Source organism: Xenopus laevis, chromosome 4L (assembly GCF_017654675.1).
Source record: "Xenopus laevis strain J_2021 chromosome 4L, Xenopus_laevis_v10.1, whole genome shotgun sequence".
NCBI lineage: Eukaryota > Metazoa > Chordata > Amphibia > Anura > Pipidae > Xenopus > Xenopus laevis.
In genome coordinates, this window is record NC_054377.1 from 117,946,331 (window position 1) to 117,965,270 (window position 18,940).

General features: G+C 40.2%; 1 protein-coding gene across 1 annotated transcript; it reads right to left on the minus strand.

Annotated features, from left to right (window-relative positions):
* Positions 1-799: 799 nt before the first annotated feature.
* On the minus strand, positions 800-12,175 carry XB5769266.L (uncharacterized XB5769266 L homeolog). The gene is given in 9 exon segments (NM_001086320.2): positions 800-1,020; positions 1,638-1,779; positions 2,299-2,486; positions 3,001-3,142; positions 3,893-4,066; positions 8,091-8,251; positions 9,959-10,111; positions 10,701-10,872; positions 11,906-12,175. Coding segments are annotated over 9 exon segments (1,518 nt in total). The 5' UTR covers positions 12,113-12,175; the 3' UTR covers positions 800-841.
* Positions 12,176-18,940: the final 6,765 nt, after the last annotated feature.

Here is an 18,940-nt window from a genome sequence, read left to right on the forward strand (position 1 = left end):
GGAAAACCCCAGCAATTATGTAAATGTAATAATCAGCCTTGTAGCATCAGTTTATATTATTTTTTGCTTGATAATTTGCGATGACCCCTAAGCTTTGCTTCTCAACAGCTGCTCAGAGCTGAAATATGATGCATATGAGACAATTTGCAATTGGTTTTCAGTTTTTTATTATTTGTGATTTTTGAGTTATTTAGCTTTTTATTCAGCAGCTCTCCAGTTAATAATTTCAGCAATCTGGTTGCTAGGGTCAAAATTACCATCCTAATGAACCACTAGAAATGTGTACACCATGGGCCCAATTTGAATATGTTTTTCTTCTTTCCTAATCTTCATTTTACTTTGTTTCTTTCATTTTTGCCTCATGGCACTAACCAAAGGATTCCTGATTTGCTAACTTTAAAAGGAAGTCTATAAGGGGGATAAAGTTGTGTTTACCATAAAAATGTTATTTCCCTTTGTTTATAGACTTTTTGAACAGGAAGAGTTGGGCCATAAGGTACCAGAGCATGTAGTATCAGCCTTGAGTTGGTGGAAAACATTGGGTGGAGGAAAGTGGAGTTATATTCTCTATTAGAATCAAGCAGAGATATTGGATATGCTATAATCTGGTGCAGTCTGTGGTATCCCAACATTGTGGAGTGATATCCTCTAGCTGTGCTGTAGTAGTGGTTATATTCTCTTGTGTATGTAGGGATATCCATTGCACCAAGCAACTGATATTCTGTATGAATTGCAATGTACTAACTTATACAAAGCACTAGACTTCTTTATCCATTACTATATCGTGTTTTTCAATTAATTTTTTTTTTTTTGTGTTTCATAGAATTTTCAATTTAGCTGTCTATCTAACCTTGGCACAGATTTTATAATCATGTGGAATCTGATTGTATACAATTACAGGATCTTCCCGTGGGCTCGGCTCGCCATCAGGAATCTGAAATGAGAAGTGCTGCAGGAGAGACGTGAAGAAGAGGAACAGAGTCATCCTGGCCAGCTGCTCTCCTAGACAAACACGGCGACCTGAAAACAACAAATCTAAGTTTAAATTTAAAAGAACATGGACACATATTAAAAGTTCATCTTTCTGGAGATTAAGGGAAGTTTTAGGCCACTGACACACGAGAATGTTAGTCACTCCACGAGGCAACTTTGGGTGACTTTGGGAAGCTGAAGCGACTTTTAAGGCGATTCCTATTTTTGACAGTGTTAAAGCATTCAGAGGGAATTAGTTGCCCACACTAGAGGAGATTAACTAAATTCCTCATGTGTCAGGGCTAGGGTTGCCACCTTTTCTGGAAAAAAATACTGGCCTTCCTATATATTTATCTTTTTTCCCTATTAATAACATTGGGATCAGTCATCATTTTTACCGGCCAGGCCTGTAAAATACCAGCCAGGTGGCAACCCTAGTCAGGGCCCATAGGCTGATGACACTAGTAGATTTAGCCCAATATGTAAATACTGTATTATGGTCATTCTATTCAGTGCTACTAAATGCATACAGTACTGTAATGAGAATGCACATGTCCCTGACCCATAGAGCACATGATTTATGTCTTATGTTTGAGGCAAGGTAGTGAGATGTAAGTGGAGCCTGTTCCACTTATCTAGTTTTGTATATGTATTATTGTTATTACCTGCAGAGAATGCCATAAATGCTTCTCTTTTCACAAACTTGCCATCCCTATCAAGAAAATGTTCCGGATAAAACTGAAAAGGCTTTTCCCAGACTCTCTCATCTTTAAGCACAGATGACAGATTGGTCATAATAAGGATGCCCTGTAAAAAAAAGAAATCGAATTTAGCAGATAGAGCCGAGGCCTGAAATGGTGTCACCATATAGAGCATGTCTTAGCTTATGTCCCCTAGAAGCCTACTACCTTTATGCATTCATTCATTCATAGCATCCAAAACAAAGACTTTCAGTTTTTCACCAGGATAGAATTCTTTGTGAGGAACTTGTGAGACATTCATTAGCTGAAACTGTAGGGCATTGCCTGTACCAAGGTTTAAAATGCTTTAGTTCTTTGTTCTGCATCTCTAGCAGAAGAGAGGGCAGTTATGCATGTGAAAATCTCTAGATATCTCATGATTTTATGGTATTTTGGTTTTACATAGTACATGACTGCTTTTCCACCCTGTGTTATATAATAGGAACTAATAGTGTACAATATAAGAAATCTCTTTCAGCAACAAAATCTAATGTAAACTATTAGAGAATTGGACTGTACTGCATGTGGAATAATTTTCAAAATAGAGAATAGAATATATAACATATAACATTTTAAGATTACCTACTTTTGGGATGAAGAAGCCTTTGATATATGTGTCTCTGTATGTCACATGTGGCACAGAGAGAGGGATTATATCTGCGTAACGCTGGATTTCATGGATTACGGCATTGGTATAAGGCATCTGTGACACATCTCCCATAGTCGGCTTCCTGCTTCTTCCAATCACTTGGTCAATTTCCGCATTCACCTTTCCTAAAAGCAGGAGAAAATGCTCTGTGTGCCATTGATCCTAAAACTTTTAGAATACGTTCCTCCATCCAATGGGCCCCGGGAATCACCACTGATTCTATAGGATATTTGGTTGGACATCATAATTAGAATGCAATTTGTCTCTTGATTAGTAAGAATGTGATATATTTGACCCTATTGGTGGGTAAATCAGACAGTATGGCTACAAGGACCAGATCACCATTCTTGTATTTCAACATAATACCTTAATTTGTAAACCTGAAATATGCAGTACAGTTTTTAGGAGTCATTTAGAATACCCCACTGTTTGAAGCTCCTTTATAGGCTGCCCAGCTCCTTATCTAACCTCAATCCTTTCCATAGAGCAAAGAGGTGCATTGAGGTGCCTTGGGTTGCCCCCTCCACTCCACTCTCAGCAAATGATAACAAATGTCTACAACAAACTATAGCTGAGCGTTACAGTTAGTATATATGTATTTATATATCTCTTTTTTATAACAACACATGACAAACATACTTTGCACATCTGGGTACAGTAGCATAAACAGAAGGCCCCATCTCAGGGTTGAGGATGTGGTTTCTGTGCCAGCTGAAAATAAGTCAGCTATGGTTAACTGAAGATTCTCCTAATTAAAATTGCTGTCTTTAACTGCTTTTTCCTAAAAGAGAAAGAGTATCTAAATGTTAGGTATGAGCTACCTAACAGTTACTTGGTGAATTAATTGTGCCCCCCGAATTGTCTTCCAGTTACTGTTTTTACATACAGGTATTTTTTGTGTGTGTGTTTTGAGCATTTTTGAGAGCTCTATCAGTATTAGAATAGATTTTGAATTCTTTAATATCTAGAAAAGATAGGTAATAAAAAACACAATTTGCCCCAATTATAAAGTACTGTTAGAACTCTCTTTTCTCTTGTTCTGTGTTTTTTAGAGTGCTGCATTGCTTTTTCCCACTACTACTACACCATATTAACATACACCCTGGATCACATTTGACTGACCATTAGTGGCCATTCCTACTGTCAGTGGCAGGTTATGTTTCTTCTCTTTCATTAAAGCAACAGTACTTTGCTTAGGACCTCCTTGAACAGAGGATGAGCTTGCCAAGCCAAATAATTTCTCCTACACTAAATACTTATTAGCTCTGTAGTATTTAGCAACAGACATGTAACAAACATGTTAATTACGCTTTGTTCGTAATTATTGCTATGCAGTCCTAAATAAAACATTCCATGATTTGTTCTTCATGGAAAACCTTCTTTCTGCCAGCCATTGTCTTTTTATTGTTATTTACTAACATATATATTCCATATCTACTGTTCTGGTAAATCCTACCTCTAGATGTAGTATGGTAGTTTAAGTTTCAGTTATTCCTCTTCTCTATCTCCAGGTCTTCCTGTGTAAACTTACCTTTTCCATCTCAAGTATAAAGGCATCAATAAAATCTCTTGTGTGCCCAGAATCCCATGTTTGCTGATGCTCATTGATAATTTCTTTTAGATATTTTTCCATAGATATCCGAGGTTTGAAAAACCGCTTGGCTAGGCTGGGAAATTTAGCTGACCAAGGAAGTAAACATAAAACCTAGAACACACAAAATAAAAACAATATAAAATTGTAATGTTGAACCTTGCGGGACACCACTTGGTATCTCTGGCCCAGGGAGCAATGTTTAGCCAGTTGTCTGTCTATATACAAATAGCATCACCAGGACCAAAAAAACTATAGTTTATTACAAAAACTGCATCAAAAGTAGATCACATCAAAATCCAAGTAGATCACATTCACTGCAAGACTACACAGCAATCTCCAGCACCGTTTCCAGGTTCCACTACAATTAAAAGAATTTTAAATAAGTGGGTTCTAGCGCCAGTCATACTATTTCTTAAAGCCTGTATGCTGCTCACCGTTAATAACTTTTGGTCCAAGTACCAGCAGCCCCGGAGCCCACACTTAGATAAAGGAGTCGGTATAATCACCTTTAACTCCCCACACAGGAAACAAATCACATATCTCAGTAGTTATTGTGCCTACGAGTCTTACCCCATTCACGCTGTGACCCGGGTGCAGCCGTCCCGAGTCCGTCACTAGGAGGAACATTAGCAGCACATCTATTGTTGAAAGCAGCACACTCCTGGGACTTTTTCAAAATATCACACGTTTCCATACCGCAAGTAAAACCATTATTCTTTATTTAAACATCCGATTAATTACAAACAGCGTCTGAGGTCTACATTCACTGCACACCCCACTGCCAAATGACTATTTTCTAAATAATATAAAGCAAGTACATTTGACATCATACTTTTTAAGTACAGATATGGGACCTGTTATCCAGAATGCTCGGTACCTGGGGTTTTCCGGATAACGGATCTTTCCGTAATTTGGGTCTTCATGCCTTAAGTCTACTAGAATTAATTTAAACATTAAATATACCCAATAGGCTGGTTTTGCTTCCATTAAGGATCAATTATATCTTAGTTGGGATCAAGTACAAGCTACTGTTTTATTATTACAGAGAAAAAGGAAATTATTTTAAAAAATTTGGATTATTTGGATAAAATGGAGTCTATGGGAGACATCCATTCCGTAATTCGGAGCTTTCTGGATATTGGGTTTCCGGATAAGGGATCCTATACCTGTATTAAAATTACTCAGCTTTAGTCCATGTAGGTCTTTGTTACCATAGAAGATTAAGGGGCCGATTCACTAAATTCGAGTGAAGGATTCGAAGTAAAAAAACTTCGAATTTCGAAGTATTTTTTGGGCTACTTCGACCATCGAATGGGCTACTTCGACCTTCGACTACGAATCGAAGGATTCGAACTAAAAATCGTTCGACTATTCGACCATTCGATAGTACTGTCTCTTTAAAAAAAACTTCGACCCCCTACTTCGGCAGCTAAAAGCTACCGAAGTCAATGTTAGCCTATGGGGAAGGTCCCCATAGGCTTGCCTAACTTTTTTTGATCGAAGGATATTCCTTCGATCGTTGGATTTAAATCCTTCGAATCGTTCGATTCGAAGGATTTAATCATTCGATCGAAGGAATAATCCTTCGATCGTACGATCGTAGCATTTGCGCTAAATCCTTCGACTTCGATATTCGAAGTCGAAGGATTTCAATTCCTAGTCGAATATCGAGGGTTAATTAACCCTCGATATTCGACCCATAGTGAATCAGCCCCTAAATCAAGTTGGAGAATAAGTAGCCTGGGTGATCTGAACTAAGCTCTCAAAGTTGGCCAAACTAGATAGGCCAGTGTTTGGAATGGTTGGCTTTTAAGATTAATAACTTACTTGGTGCAAACCAACATGGATCATTAGAATGAATTGAATTTCTTCAAATGAGAACTAAAGCCAAACAAATAGAGCTAAAATTGCAGTATTTTCATACGTGAGCAAAGAGCATGAGCTGTGAATCATCAGAAAAAAGATGGGAACTGCTGAGTGAATCTTCTGAGGCTCAGATTGAATGGACTTAAGTTACCGTGGGCTAGTCAAGAAGCCTAAAATATAATGAGTAACATTTCTAGTTTAATTTACTCTTGAGCTTGTGTGCTCCTTTAATTAATTCTTATACTAAAAAGTTTTTGCCAACCACTGAAAGCTCTGTGGCCAAACAATGTAGAAATCTAACATAACCCAGGAATGAGGAAGAGCAATAACAATGGGATTATGAATGTAAAACTGTCTTAAAGTGATACTGACACAAAAAACGACTCTTTAAAATATTAATGTACATTAAAGTTACCTATAGGTCACTTTGATTGTGTTTCATTGATAGGGCTGTTTTGTAAGTAATTGTTACTCGAAGTTCCTAAACCTGGCTGTTTTACCAACCTGACTGTCCCTTCTCAACCTGTCAGTTAAATTTTTTTTAATGCTAACAGACTCCTGCTGCACAAATATGGCAGTCCCCTCATAGAGGAACATGGGAGATCAGATGGGCAATGTAAAGGCATTGGGTAAATACTTTTATGGCAAAAGTATAAATAGTATGCAAAGACAGCGTTACAGTCATATGAAAAAGTTTGGGAACCCCCCTCATCCTGCAAAATAATTTACTCCACTTTCAACAAAAAAAGATAACAGTGGTATGTCTTTCATTTCCCAGGAACATCTGAGTACTGAGATGTTTTCTAAACAAAGATTTTAAGTGAAGCAGTATTCAGTTGTATGAAATTAAATCAAATGTGAAAAACTGACTGTGCAAAAATGTGGGTACCCTTATAATTTTGCTAATTTGAATGCATGTAACTGCTCAATACTGATTACTGGCAACACCAAATTGGTTGGATTAGCTTGTTAAGCCTTGAAGTTCATAGGCAGGTGTGTCCAACCATATGAAAAGGTATTTAAGGTGGCCAATTGCAAGCTGTGCTTCTGTTTGACTCTCCTCTGAAGAGTGACAGCATGGGATCCTCAAAGCAACTCTCAAAAGATCTGAAAACAAAGATTGCTCAGTATCATGTTAGGGGAAGGCTACAAAAAGCTATCTCAGAGGTTTACACGGTTTGTTTAAACTGTAAGGAATGTATATGTGGAGGATTATGAGAATGGTTACAGACAACCCAAAGATCACCTCCAAAAACCTGCAAGAACATCTTGCTGCAGATGGTGTATCTGTACATCGTTGTACAATTCAGCGTTATTTGCACAAAGAACATCTGTATGGCAGGGTGATGAGAAAGAAGCCCTTTCTGCACTCACGCCACAAACAGAGTCGCTTGTTGTATGCAAAAGCTCATTTAGACAAGCCACAGTCATTTTGGAACAAAGTGGTTTGGACTGATGAGACAAAAATGTAGTTATCTGGTGATAACAAAAAGCAATTTGCATGGCGTAAGAAGAACACCACATTCCAAGAAAAACACCTGCTACCTACTGTCAAATTTGGTGGAGGTTCCATCATGCTGTGGGGCTGTGTGGCTAGTTCAGGGACTGGGCCCCTTGTTAAAGTCGAGGGTCGGATGAATTCAACCCAATATCAACAAATTCTTCAGGATAATGTTCAGTCACAAAGTTGAAGTCACACGGGTTGGATATTCCAACAAGACAATGATCCTAAACACACTTTGAAATCTACAAAGGCATTTATGCAGAGGGAAAACAATATTCTGGAATGGCCATCACAGGATGATTTGAAGCAGGCTGTCCATGCTCGGCAGCCATCAAATTTAACTGAACTGGAGAGATTTTGTATGGACGAATGGTCAAAAATACCTCCATCCAGAATCCAGACACTCTTTAAAGGCTATAGGAGGCATCTAGAGGCTGTAACATTTGCAAAAGGAGTCTCACCTAAGAATTGATGTAATATCTCGGTTGGGGTGCCCACATTTATGCACCTGTCTAATTTTGTTATGATGCATATTGCATATATTCTGTTAATCCAATAAACTTTATGTCTCTGCTGAAATACTACTGTTTCCATAAGGCATGTTATATATTAAAAAGAAGTTGCTACTTTGAAAACTCAGCCAATGATAAACAAAACTCCAAAGAATTAAGAGGGGTTCCCAAACTTTTTCATATGACTGTATGATAGCTGTACAAAAAAAAGTTGTTTTTAGTAAATACATGGAATTTAAAAAATGTTCATTACCTGGGGCATTGTCTCGGATCCAGATATTAAAATCTCTTCAGTTAGACTCAACAGCTTTTGGAACTTGTGATCATCATATTCAAACCGTTCACCAAATATGATAGAGCAGATAATGTTACTAACTGCTGTGTTCAGCAAAACATTTGGGTAAAAAGGACGACCTGTAAAAATTCAGCATAGAGTATTAGAAAACTTCACTTACAAATGTTTGCATCCACCTAATGGGCTACTAAATACATTTTTCCTACAGATGCAAATTTGCAGATTTGGGCATCTTATATAAATGTATAAAAAACATATTAAAAAAATTATAAAATCCAACAGTTACTCTGACAATGCTATCTAATCATTTAAAGGTCAAGGAAAGTGGATGGCATTTTAATTGGTAACACTAAGGCACAGAACCCTTATAAAGTCAAAGTATACCAAGTGGAAATGAAAACCTAGCAATGCTTGTGGTTGGGCACAGCTTTCTGCACATTTGTCTGTTGCCTGTGTTGCTTAGTTAAGATTTTATGTGCAGGCAGAATTGGAATCCTTGGCCTTTCTTTGTGTATTGGATACCCCTTGATAGTTTGTCACTATTCCCATCCAGGTTGAAGTTCCTATAGATTAGTAATTCCCAAACAGTGGGCTTCTCCCAGAGCAGTGATTAGGAGGCCAGTTCGAGATTAGAGGGTGGGTTATTTGGTTATAATACACAAAAGCCATGAATATCTTGTAAATTATATCCTTATAAACGGTGAGTTCTGATGTCATCAGTTATAAACGGTGAGTTCTGATGTCATTTCTGTCACATGACTCACTGAAACTTGTGTATTATAATAAATAAAGTACCCCCAAAATATGAGGATATTAGAAGTTACCTCGGAGTTCCATGACCTGTATAAAAATGGTCATGAAACCCCTCGGTAACTTATAATATCCTTATATTTTACAAGAGGGGGTACTTCAAATTCAGCTCCAAGAGCTGAGTCTGATGCCAGTTGAGAGACTCAGAGTCGACAGTAGTGCATTTGGCGCAGCGGGCGGGAAGGGTGTAGTATGGAGGTGGCGCGGTAATGGCCCCGTCGGCAACGTTGCATCAGAGTGTCACGTCGGTTATGTCGCGCTCTGGCCAGACCATGTTTAAAAATAAGCGGTTCCCAATTGCGCCCAATCGGCCTAAAGCCAGCCCTGGACATAAAGGGGTGTCAGTACCAGGTATATGTGACAAGCATCACTGTTGCCTGTGTAGGCGACTGCGGGAGGTCGAACTGGGCTATGGCGGCCACTTACTTGGACCAAAAGGGGTCTCTGTTGCTCCTCCGTAGCCGCTCTAGGATTTGGGGGGGCTGCAGATCACCTCCCAGCAGTTCGCCCTGGTACCCCGCAATTTTTGCCCCCCAGGGATAATGCCATCGGGAAGTTGCCAGAGAGCGGAGCTGAGACTTCTTTGCTGCTGGGTGGGATCTGTTTCAATAAAACTTTCTTTCCACGTGTCACTAATATCCCCGGCTTTCTGTTAGCTCTGCATCGCTTGGCGCTGAAGCCCTGGGGCACCGATACCTGCTGCTGGTATGAACCGCACTGCTCTGGGCTGGTGGTCAGGGGCACTGAATCGATACTTGCTGGCATGGGGCAATGCTCTGGGCTGGGAGCCCCTGGGGCGCAGAAACCTGCTGCATGGGGAAATGCTACAGGCCGATTAAAAATGGATCGCGGGCCGCAGTTAGCCTGCGGCCCGTAGTTTGAACACCCCTGCTGTAAAGAAAGGGACATATAAACAAATAAGTTCATTTACAAAGGTGTTGCAAGAGCTTTGCCGTTAAAAATTTTTTTTCTCTATTATTATTTTCTAATAAAAAATAACCCATGTACTTTCTGACCTTGCTCAGACTGGAACGCAGCACACAGGTACCCAGCTTCTTCTCCTACTCTCTCCTCCAGGGATTTTTTCCCCATGCCAAAATCCCTCAACGTAGACAAAGTAAATCTTCTTAGGTCCTTCCAAGATTGGCCATAATTTGCAAACATAACACCTGGTTAAGAGACACAAGAAATACGTTAACTTTGGTGCTGCTTAATTGGACACTGGCATTGCATAATTACTTGCTTTGTTATTTACTATTACATTAACAGTTTTGTGTATATTCTGGCCTGGACACAATCCACTCCAGGCAGAAGTGCAGTAAATATAAATAGGGCCTTGTGCATACTTGGGTTTATATGTGATAACAGTCCTTCCAACCGGTTGCATATAAAATTGGATGCAAAGGGCGCAGAGCACCTGAATCCTATCTCAAGAAGAAGAATATTCAGTTGTTAGTGACTTCTTATTTTCACAGAGATCTGAACTAGTAATACAATGAAGCAACTTTTAAAAAAGGGCACAAACCTATAAAAAAAGTTATGTGTATATATGAATGAATGCTTGTATATTTCAGCTTATACAAATCTACCTCTATAAACAGTGCTGTATATTTCAAACAATCTATCAGTAATACAATAATTTACAAACATTACATGTTCATAATGATTTCTTTGTGGATAAACCACCATATGCCCTGTATTTATTATATCTGATACAAAGTAGAGCTGTCATTTACATGAATATATAACCCTCACTACCTCTGTTGTTTGCACCAAACCCAAAGATATCAAATATGTAAATTGTGGGACGATCTGCTATGTCCTCTGACTTCTGTATCAAGGCCTCCTTCATGACTTCAAATCCATTGAGCACCACCATGGGTTTCCAAAAGAGCTGCAGGCTTATCACATCCCCATACTGTTTAGAGAGCTGTGACAGGGAAAACATAAAAGAAATATATATGCTGTATAACATTAGAGAAGCATGCTTATGTCTTATGTTTATACAATAGCTAAACTAGAATTAGTAGGCAATTACTATCTGGTCGGACTGGCCCAGATACTAGGAAAACTCCCGGTGGGCCCAGGTAACCTGGCCGACCATCCCTCCCCTCCTAGTGCGATGCCCGAATAAGTGGAAGTGACGCGCGCATGCGCGGAAGCGCACATATTCAAGGAAGAGATGCACACACGCCAAAGCATGTATGCACAGAAGATCGCACTGCAGATGCGGTTGGTGAGGAACAAGGGTCCAAACAAGGGAAAGGTATCAGAAGAGGTACGTGCCTGGTGCCCCTCTACCTTTGTGCCTTAGGCACGTGCCTCTTCTGCCTACCCCTAGTTCTGGCCCTGGTCAGTGGACCCTCAGGCTGATAAACATTTGGCCTGTTTCATGGCCATTCCCAATTTCTATGAGAACAAAGGCTAAATAGATGGAATAATAGATTATAGTACGTAAAGAAAAGAAACTATGAGAATAAAGGTTGAGTAAGGAGAGGAAGAATAAAAGTACTGAGAGTGGACCCCTGGTCTAAGGTTTTTGAATGGGCCCCTGATTTTCCATTCCGACACTGTGCGGGGGGGGGGGGATTTCACCAGGGCATGTACTCCCTTGGGGCCCACAGGAGACGCAATGGTGAGATCAACAGTATTAACGCAACTGGTTCAGTTACATGCTAGTCACAGACGTGAAACACATACATGTTGCATGTGATATACAAAAAGGGAGAAACTACTTTGTATGCCTTTCCCATGAACCCATCCCTGTGTTCAGCAGCGCTCCTAATCCGTTGCTTTTATCAGGTAGGGCCACCCACACTAACTGCACTTGAGTACTGAAGCTTTGGAACTGACACTTCAAAATTCAATAGCAACGATCTCCAGTCTCTGACAAGTAAACAGTAAATATATTATTACAGCAAAGACATCCATATGGGGAAAATCACTGTGAGGGTTACACTTACCTGTTTGATGCTGTTGTGAAGATTTTTTAAGTCCACCTGCAGCAGATTTCCCACAAAGGGCCTGGAGGGAGGGCTGGGAGGGAAATTTGTGCAGGGTTTTCTGCGCTTCATGTAATCCAGCAGCAGAAGGCAAAGGGTACAGATGATGCCCAGTGTGAAGACATTCCACCCAAAGGCAAATGGGCAGAGCTGTGACAAAAGGCTCATGGTGTCAGAGTTCCTTGTGTTTGTTGTGTTCCTCCTTCACTTGCATATGCTGTATAAAGTCCTGCGTACGCCCTATGCTGCCTGCTGAATATAAACAAGTCCATAGATAACATTTTGCAAAGCACGGAAACAGGCAGGACTGACTACTCACAGCAGCTCACACTTTGCTTCCTGCTTGAACAATCCAATCAGCATCAACTTCCCTATTCAGCCTGCTGCTGGTGTTGCTACTTATGTCCAAAGTGAAACCTACATTACAACTCAGTACAGACACCGTTCCTGAATACTCGCCAAGCCCAATCCACAGTTAGTTCTCCCTCTGCTGGTAACATTACAGATTATTATTGCACATGTGTAACATTTAAAGGAGGCAATTTACCCATAAAGCTTACAGTCTGTTTCCATTCTTTTATTACATATACTAATCTGAATGGCTGTGACACATTTCTTGTGCCACTTCATGAAGGGATGCTTAATAATTTGATTGTATTTGTGAGTATTTTATGTGGGGATGGTGCTGGGGTCACCCACTATTTCCTTATAGGTAGTGTTGGGAGCTGTTCATTAGGAACTTATTGCTTAAAGAAATATTTTCAATTAATAAATGTTTGCATTTGCAAAGAGGTTATTGATATCAGAGAATGGCATGGTCTTTTCTGGTGTCTTTTGGGCATGGAGTATATTGTAGTATAAAACTCCAAACTCATTGGCACTTGGCCTGTTTAGACCACCTCCGTCCTCTCAGGGAGAATGGAAGTAGATCAAACCAGCAATGTACCACTGCCCCAAGGGCAGAGGCACACGCAAAGATTTGGGGAGATTTAGTGAGATTTAGTAACCCCACAAAAAAATTACCTCTTCTTCGGGTGACTAATCTCCCCAAAAAGACTTCCCGCCGGCTAGAATGGCGGGATGGCACTCAAAGCAATTTTTTTCCGAAGTTGCCCGAAGTTTTCTCATGAGGTAACTTCGGAAAACGAAGCGTTCCGGGGTGACACCCCGCCGGCGATTTAGATTCTAAATCTCCCCAAATCTTCGCGTGTCTCTGCCCTAAAGGCTTGGGTGTACAGTACATCTGACTCCTCTAGTTGGTGGACTGCCTGGCATGAGGGGATTATGTTCCATATTCTTTCCCTGAATGACAGAGAATTGTGGGGCTGCGTGATCTGTGTAGCATTCAGTAGCATCAGTGTCAGACTGGGACACCAGGGGCCCATCCAAAAACCTTAGACCAGGGGCCCACCAAGAAAATTTAGACCAGGGGCCCACTCTCAGTACTATTATTCTTCCTCTCCTCACTCAACCTCTATTCTCCTGGTCTCTTTTAGGTATACATACTATAATCTATTATTCCATCTATTTAGCCTTTCTGTTCTCATAGAAACAGGGAATGACCATGAAATAGGCCTTAGCAGCACAAGGGCCCACTGACACCTGGGCCTACTGGGAGTTTTCCTGGTATTCCGATAGGCCAGTCCGACACTGAGTAGCATATCAGTGTGGCATTAAAGGGGGTGTTTACCTTTAAATTAACTTTTAGTATTCTGTAGCCAGTGATAGTTTAAGACAATTTGCAGTTGGTTTTCATCGTTTGTGTTTTTTGAGTTATTCAGCTTTTTATTCAACAGCTCTCCAGTTTGCAACTTCAGCAAACTAGTTGCTAGTTACCATAGCAACCATGCATTAATTTGAATCTGGAATATTAATATGAGAGGCCTGAATAAAAAAAATTAGTAACAAAAAGTAGCAATAACAATGCAGTTGTAGTCTTACAGAGCATTTGTTTTTTAGATCGGCTCAGTGACCCCCATTAGAAAGCTAGAAAGAGTCAGAATAAGAAGGCAAATAATATATATATAAAAAAAAAACTATAAAAAATGAAGACCAATTGAAAGGTTGCTTAGAATTGCCTATTCTATAACATACTAAAAGTTAACTCAAAGGTGAACCACCCCATTAACACAGAAGTGTAAACAGACTGTCAGCTATAATATCTGTATTATTCTAAAAGTATGACATTTATACCAGCTGGCAAATAAGTTGTATATCAGCATTTGAATGATGTGGCTGATATGGTTTATTGTGTTAACAGGTTGTGCTTCACTGTGCTTAATATCAGTGCCTGGTTGGAAAACTAGTTTCTACAACAAAGCATTTTTGCTAGATGGAATATGTCTAATAGATATGTATGTATGTATGATAGATAGATATTGACTCTTTTTAATTTTGAATGTTTTGTTTCAGTTATGATGTAACCAGCCTACAGCAAACGTGTTTATTTTTGTAGGAATTTCATGTATATCCATTACTACATAATATATTACTCATTTTGTTCCCCTAGCATAAAAGAGTGGGAGAGCAAGAAAGGTCCCACTAGTGATGTGTGTATCAGGTCAAGAAATGGGTTAAGGGATGCATGCAGTACTATGGGTGCTAATTAGACTGATAGAAGCAATGGTTGTGGAAAGTATATACAATAATGAATTGTAAGGGGTGGGAGCAGTATATCAGGTGACACAAAGTACTGTATATGGAGAGGTTTATAAAGTGATGGACACAAAACATAGATAAAGGAAGAATAGGGATAGGAAGAAAATATTATACAATAAACACAAGACATGCAGGAGGCATCATGGACATGAGAGCATATAGTATGCTAATTGATTAACAAACAGGCTGAATGACATAAGGGTGCAGAGGATTGTATAGACTGAAAGATGCATGGGATAGGATGCTATACAAGATGACTGATATAATGGACAGGGTATTTATAGTGATGGATACAATGGAGGAGGGGGGAAATAAAAAGGTACAGGGGTAGGGTAAATATAAAGATTAATAGACAAAAGCTAGAGGGGATAAAACTATGAAACATTATACAGATTTCAACACTTCTTCAATGTGGTATATTTGTATTGCTACTTTTGTCTGGCTACTTTTTTTTCATATATATGCTTATATGTGTAGAGCAGTAAAGATTTTATCCTACCACTACTGTTCTATGAAATAGCCCTGTCAGAAGGGGTTGGGGGAGTTATTCCCCATTCAGGTGCCCTGGGGGTGCTTTGGGAACCCACCATTGACAAAGGAACCCATGAAGAGAAAGCAGCGAGGGAAGAGAGACACCCCAGTGGAAGGAACCCCATTGAATGAGGAAGGTAGTGGTTTGTAAGCTCAATTAACCTCAGTCTAGGAGTGAGAGATAGACTAAAGAAGCTTTTAGCAGAGGCTCTTTTGAGGACAAATGAAGGATTAGTACATCAGGCATGATCTGACATGATCTCTAGGGACTCATGTGGATAGTCTCAGCAGAGAAATAAGTCCCTTGGACCTCACTTTTGTGCACTGGGGCTGGGAGTACTATTAACTCTAACTACTCTAATAACAAGGTTTCTGAGTATGAAACATTTGACAGGACAGTTGTTCTTAGAAAACAACACCCCCAATTAAAAAAAAATGAAAATGATCTTATCAAGCAGTAGTTTATTTATGAGTTCCTTTACGAATATGAGACTACAATGAATACAATGATTTTACCTTTAATTTTTCTGTCTATAATATTAAAGGGGAGTCCACCTTGAAATTAATTTTCAATACCCGTGTTGGCACCCTTTGGCGCACCAGAGAACCTGATATGGAGGACCACTCTTACAATAATTAAATAACACTGTGCCAAATGGTGAAGAAGTTATATCGGCTTGTATCAAATGGTATAGAGCAGGGGTCCCCAATCTTTTTTGCTTGTGAGCCACATTCAAATGTAAAATGAGTCGAAGAGCAATACAATCATGAAAATAGCTCCAGGGGGTGACAAAAAAGGGCGGTGGTTGGCTATTTGGTAGCCCCTCTGTGGAACCTGGTTTCTATGCAACCAAAACTTGCCTCCAAGCCAAGAATTCAAAAATAAGCACCTGCTTTGAGGCCACTGGCAACATGTTGCTCCTGAGCCACTGGTTGGGGATCACTGGTATATAGGCTATGTAGGACTCATGTCAGTTATTCCAGATTTGAGCCTGGACTCATCTGGACATTCTTCCAGTACTCTGGCAGGTCACTCAAACCTGGCTCAGTATAGTATAGTATAGTATACTCAGTATAGTATTCATAGAAAGAATCACAGCAACTTTGGAAAATTGCTTTGTAATCTATCTAATCTTAGCACAGAGTTTATAAGGGTGTGGGCTCTGCAGTCCAAAAGCAAAAGGATCATCCAGTGGGCAAGGGTGGCGCTGCAAGAGAGACGTGAAGAACAGGAAAGGTTCGGCTCAGAGACATGGAAACGTCAAAACTCAATTTCGGAATGTCATGAAGTAGTGTGCATGTAGTATTCACAAGCCATTTGCCTTTTTTTCTAATTGCGTCTTACTACAGGCTGGATTGATAGAGATATGGGAGGGAGACAGTTTTCCCTATTCAGGTGTAGGCATGCCCTTGGTGGTTTGCGAATATCTGTTGGCTAGATACTGTATGTCGGGTGATTTCCATTAGTGAATAAAGGAAGGGGAGCAACCAACATAAGCCTTTTTAGACATCACTCATAGAGAGGGTAGATGGTGCTAGGAGCCTGAAGACCCTGGGATAAGGGAGATCCCTCTGTTGAAGTTGGGATTAAAGTACCCTGTCATTAAGGACTAGTTAGTAGTAGGCTAGTTTCACTGCAATATGGATCAAATTTCCTTTATATCTAAGTGAATAATTTACAGGCACCATTTAATGTCCCTATTGCTGTCCTTATTAACAATAGGAACTTGTTAAAGGAGAAACAAACCCTTAATAAAACCCTACCCCCTACCCTACATAGACCCACCTCCCTCCTTCCCCCAGCCTAGCTGCTACCCCGGGCAAATGCCCCTAACTCTTTATGTACCCCTCCATGCAGATTCTGTCCAGCGGAGTTTATGGGTGCCATCTTCATCGGCTTCGGTAATCTCTGGAATGAGACCTGCGATTTGGCAATTTTCGTGAGTTTTGGCGCATCCACAGTTGTCACAAAACCAACAATTGCTCCAACTGCCCATGTGCCGGTCTCATTCTGAAGATTACCGAAGAGAAGAAGATGGCACCTGTAAAGAGTTAGGGGCATTTGTCCGGCTAGCAGCTAAATTGGAGGGGAGGAGGGTCTATGTAGAGTAGGTGGGGGGGCGGGTTAGAGTATTTTTTTATTAAGGGGTTTCTCTTTTAAAGGGCATCTGTCACCTGAAATAGTTTGTCTCTCCAGAGGTGCAGACCAATAGAGCTATATGAGCGTTTTTGTTTTTTTTTTTTCAAATAGCCAGGCTACCTGCACCGAGAGGGACCACCCAGTGTGGGTGGCCATTTTGGGGCACACGCACGTGCATAATGAGCAAGCAGTTATGTGCATGCTTGCCTGATACACAGTTTAAGAATTCCCAGCCCCAACACACCCAGGGCAACACAAGCTTTCACTTATGTGTCTCCCTAACCCATATGCAGGCTGGAAATATGATTAATATTATAAATTTGAGCAAGGAAATGGGGCATGCCCTGGGCCTTCCAGCCAATCTCTGGATAAAAGTAGTGCAGCAGGTGATTTGCGACCTCCCTTTCAGTGGCACACAAAAGTGCATTATCTTTATATATACATATATATATATATATATATATATATATATATATATATATATATATATATATATATATATATATAAAAAGTCCAGCACCTATAATGCACACCCTTATAGAAACAATGTAATCTCGCACGGTGCGTCCTCAAAAATGGTGAGTGAATCCATATATAACATGCATGTATTCCAGCAGAGTCGCACTCGAAAAGTTTTACAACATAACGTTTATTGTCCCATCATAAAAACGTGGTAAAGAAGTATACTCATCTACATAGAGACATCACGCGACGTTTCGGGGGTCCCCTGCCCCCTTTCTCAAGCGTGTCTCCGATGCGTGGCGTGTAGAGTCAGTGAGAGACTCGGAAGCCCGTCTTTCCCATTGAAATAGCGGGGGCTGCGTGCCTGGTCATTCTGACGCAACCACGCAAAAGCGTGGGTGCGTCACAAGAGCGAGCACACGCTCCACCGCCAATAGAATCAAGCCACGCCATATTTGTTATTGGCAGATAACCCTCTGCAAATTTTTTATTTTTTAAGTCCTGTGAGTGCGGCTCATCTTCTGTTCTATATATATATATATATATATATATATATATATATATATATATATATATATATATATATATATATATATATATATATATATATATATATATATATATATATATATATATATATATATACACAGTTCCAAAGGTGCACACCGTTTACTTCGGTACATACCTGGGTGCCTGCCAAGTAAGGTAAGTACAAATATGCAGAAAGGCGGCACTCACAGGGGTTTTCGTTCAAAAATAAAAAATCTTTATTAATCTCAACGTTTCGATCCCCCACAGGGATCTTCGTCAGGAGTACACAAACAAACAACCAGAGGGCCCCTCCACCCCCACCATTTAAAGCCAAGTGTGAGCAAACGGCGCCAAAACCAGCGCAAATGGTTGCTAGGCAACCAGGGTTGTTGTCAAATCATTCGTGTAACATATAATGTGGTGGTGCAGGGTAGGGAGGACATAGAGAACATAGGACAAGAGGAAATAGAGTGAATTAAAACAGAACCGTATCCAAAACGGCATCACCGTGCCCTTTAAAAGCCACATCTGTTCCCTGAAAAAACGGCCAATCGGGACACCCGCCTGGGACGCTCGTCCAATCATTAAGCAGCAGAGAGGTGGGCGTGCGCATCCGTGCGCATCTGACTTCCGTATGCCGCTGTGTTGTTAGTGTACCGTTGCCAAGGTACCCA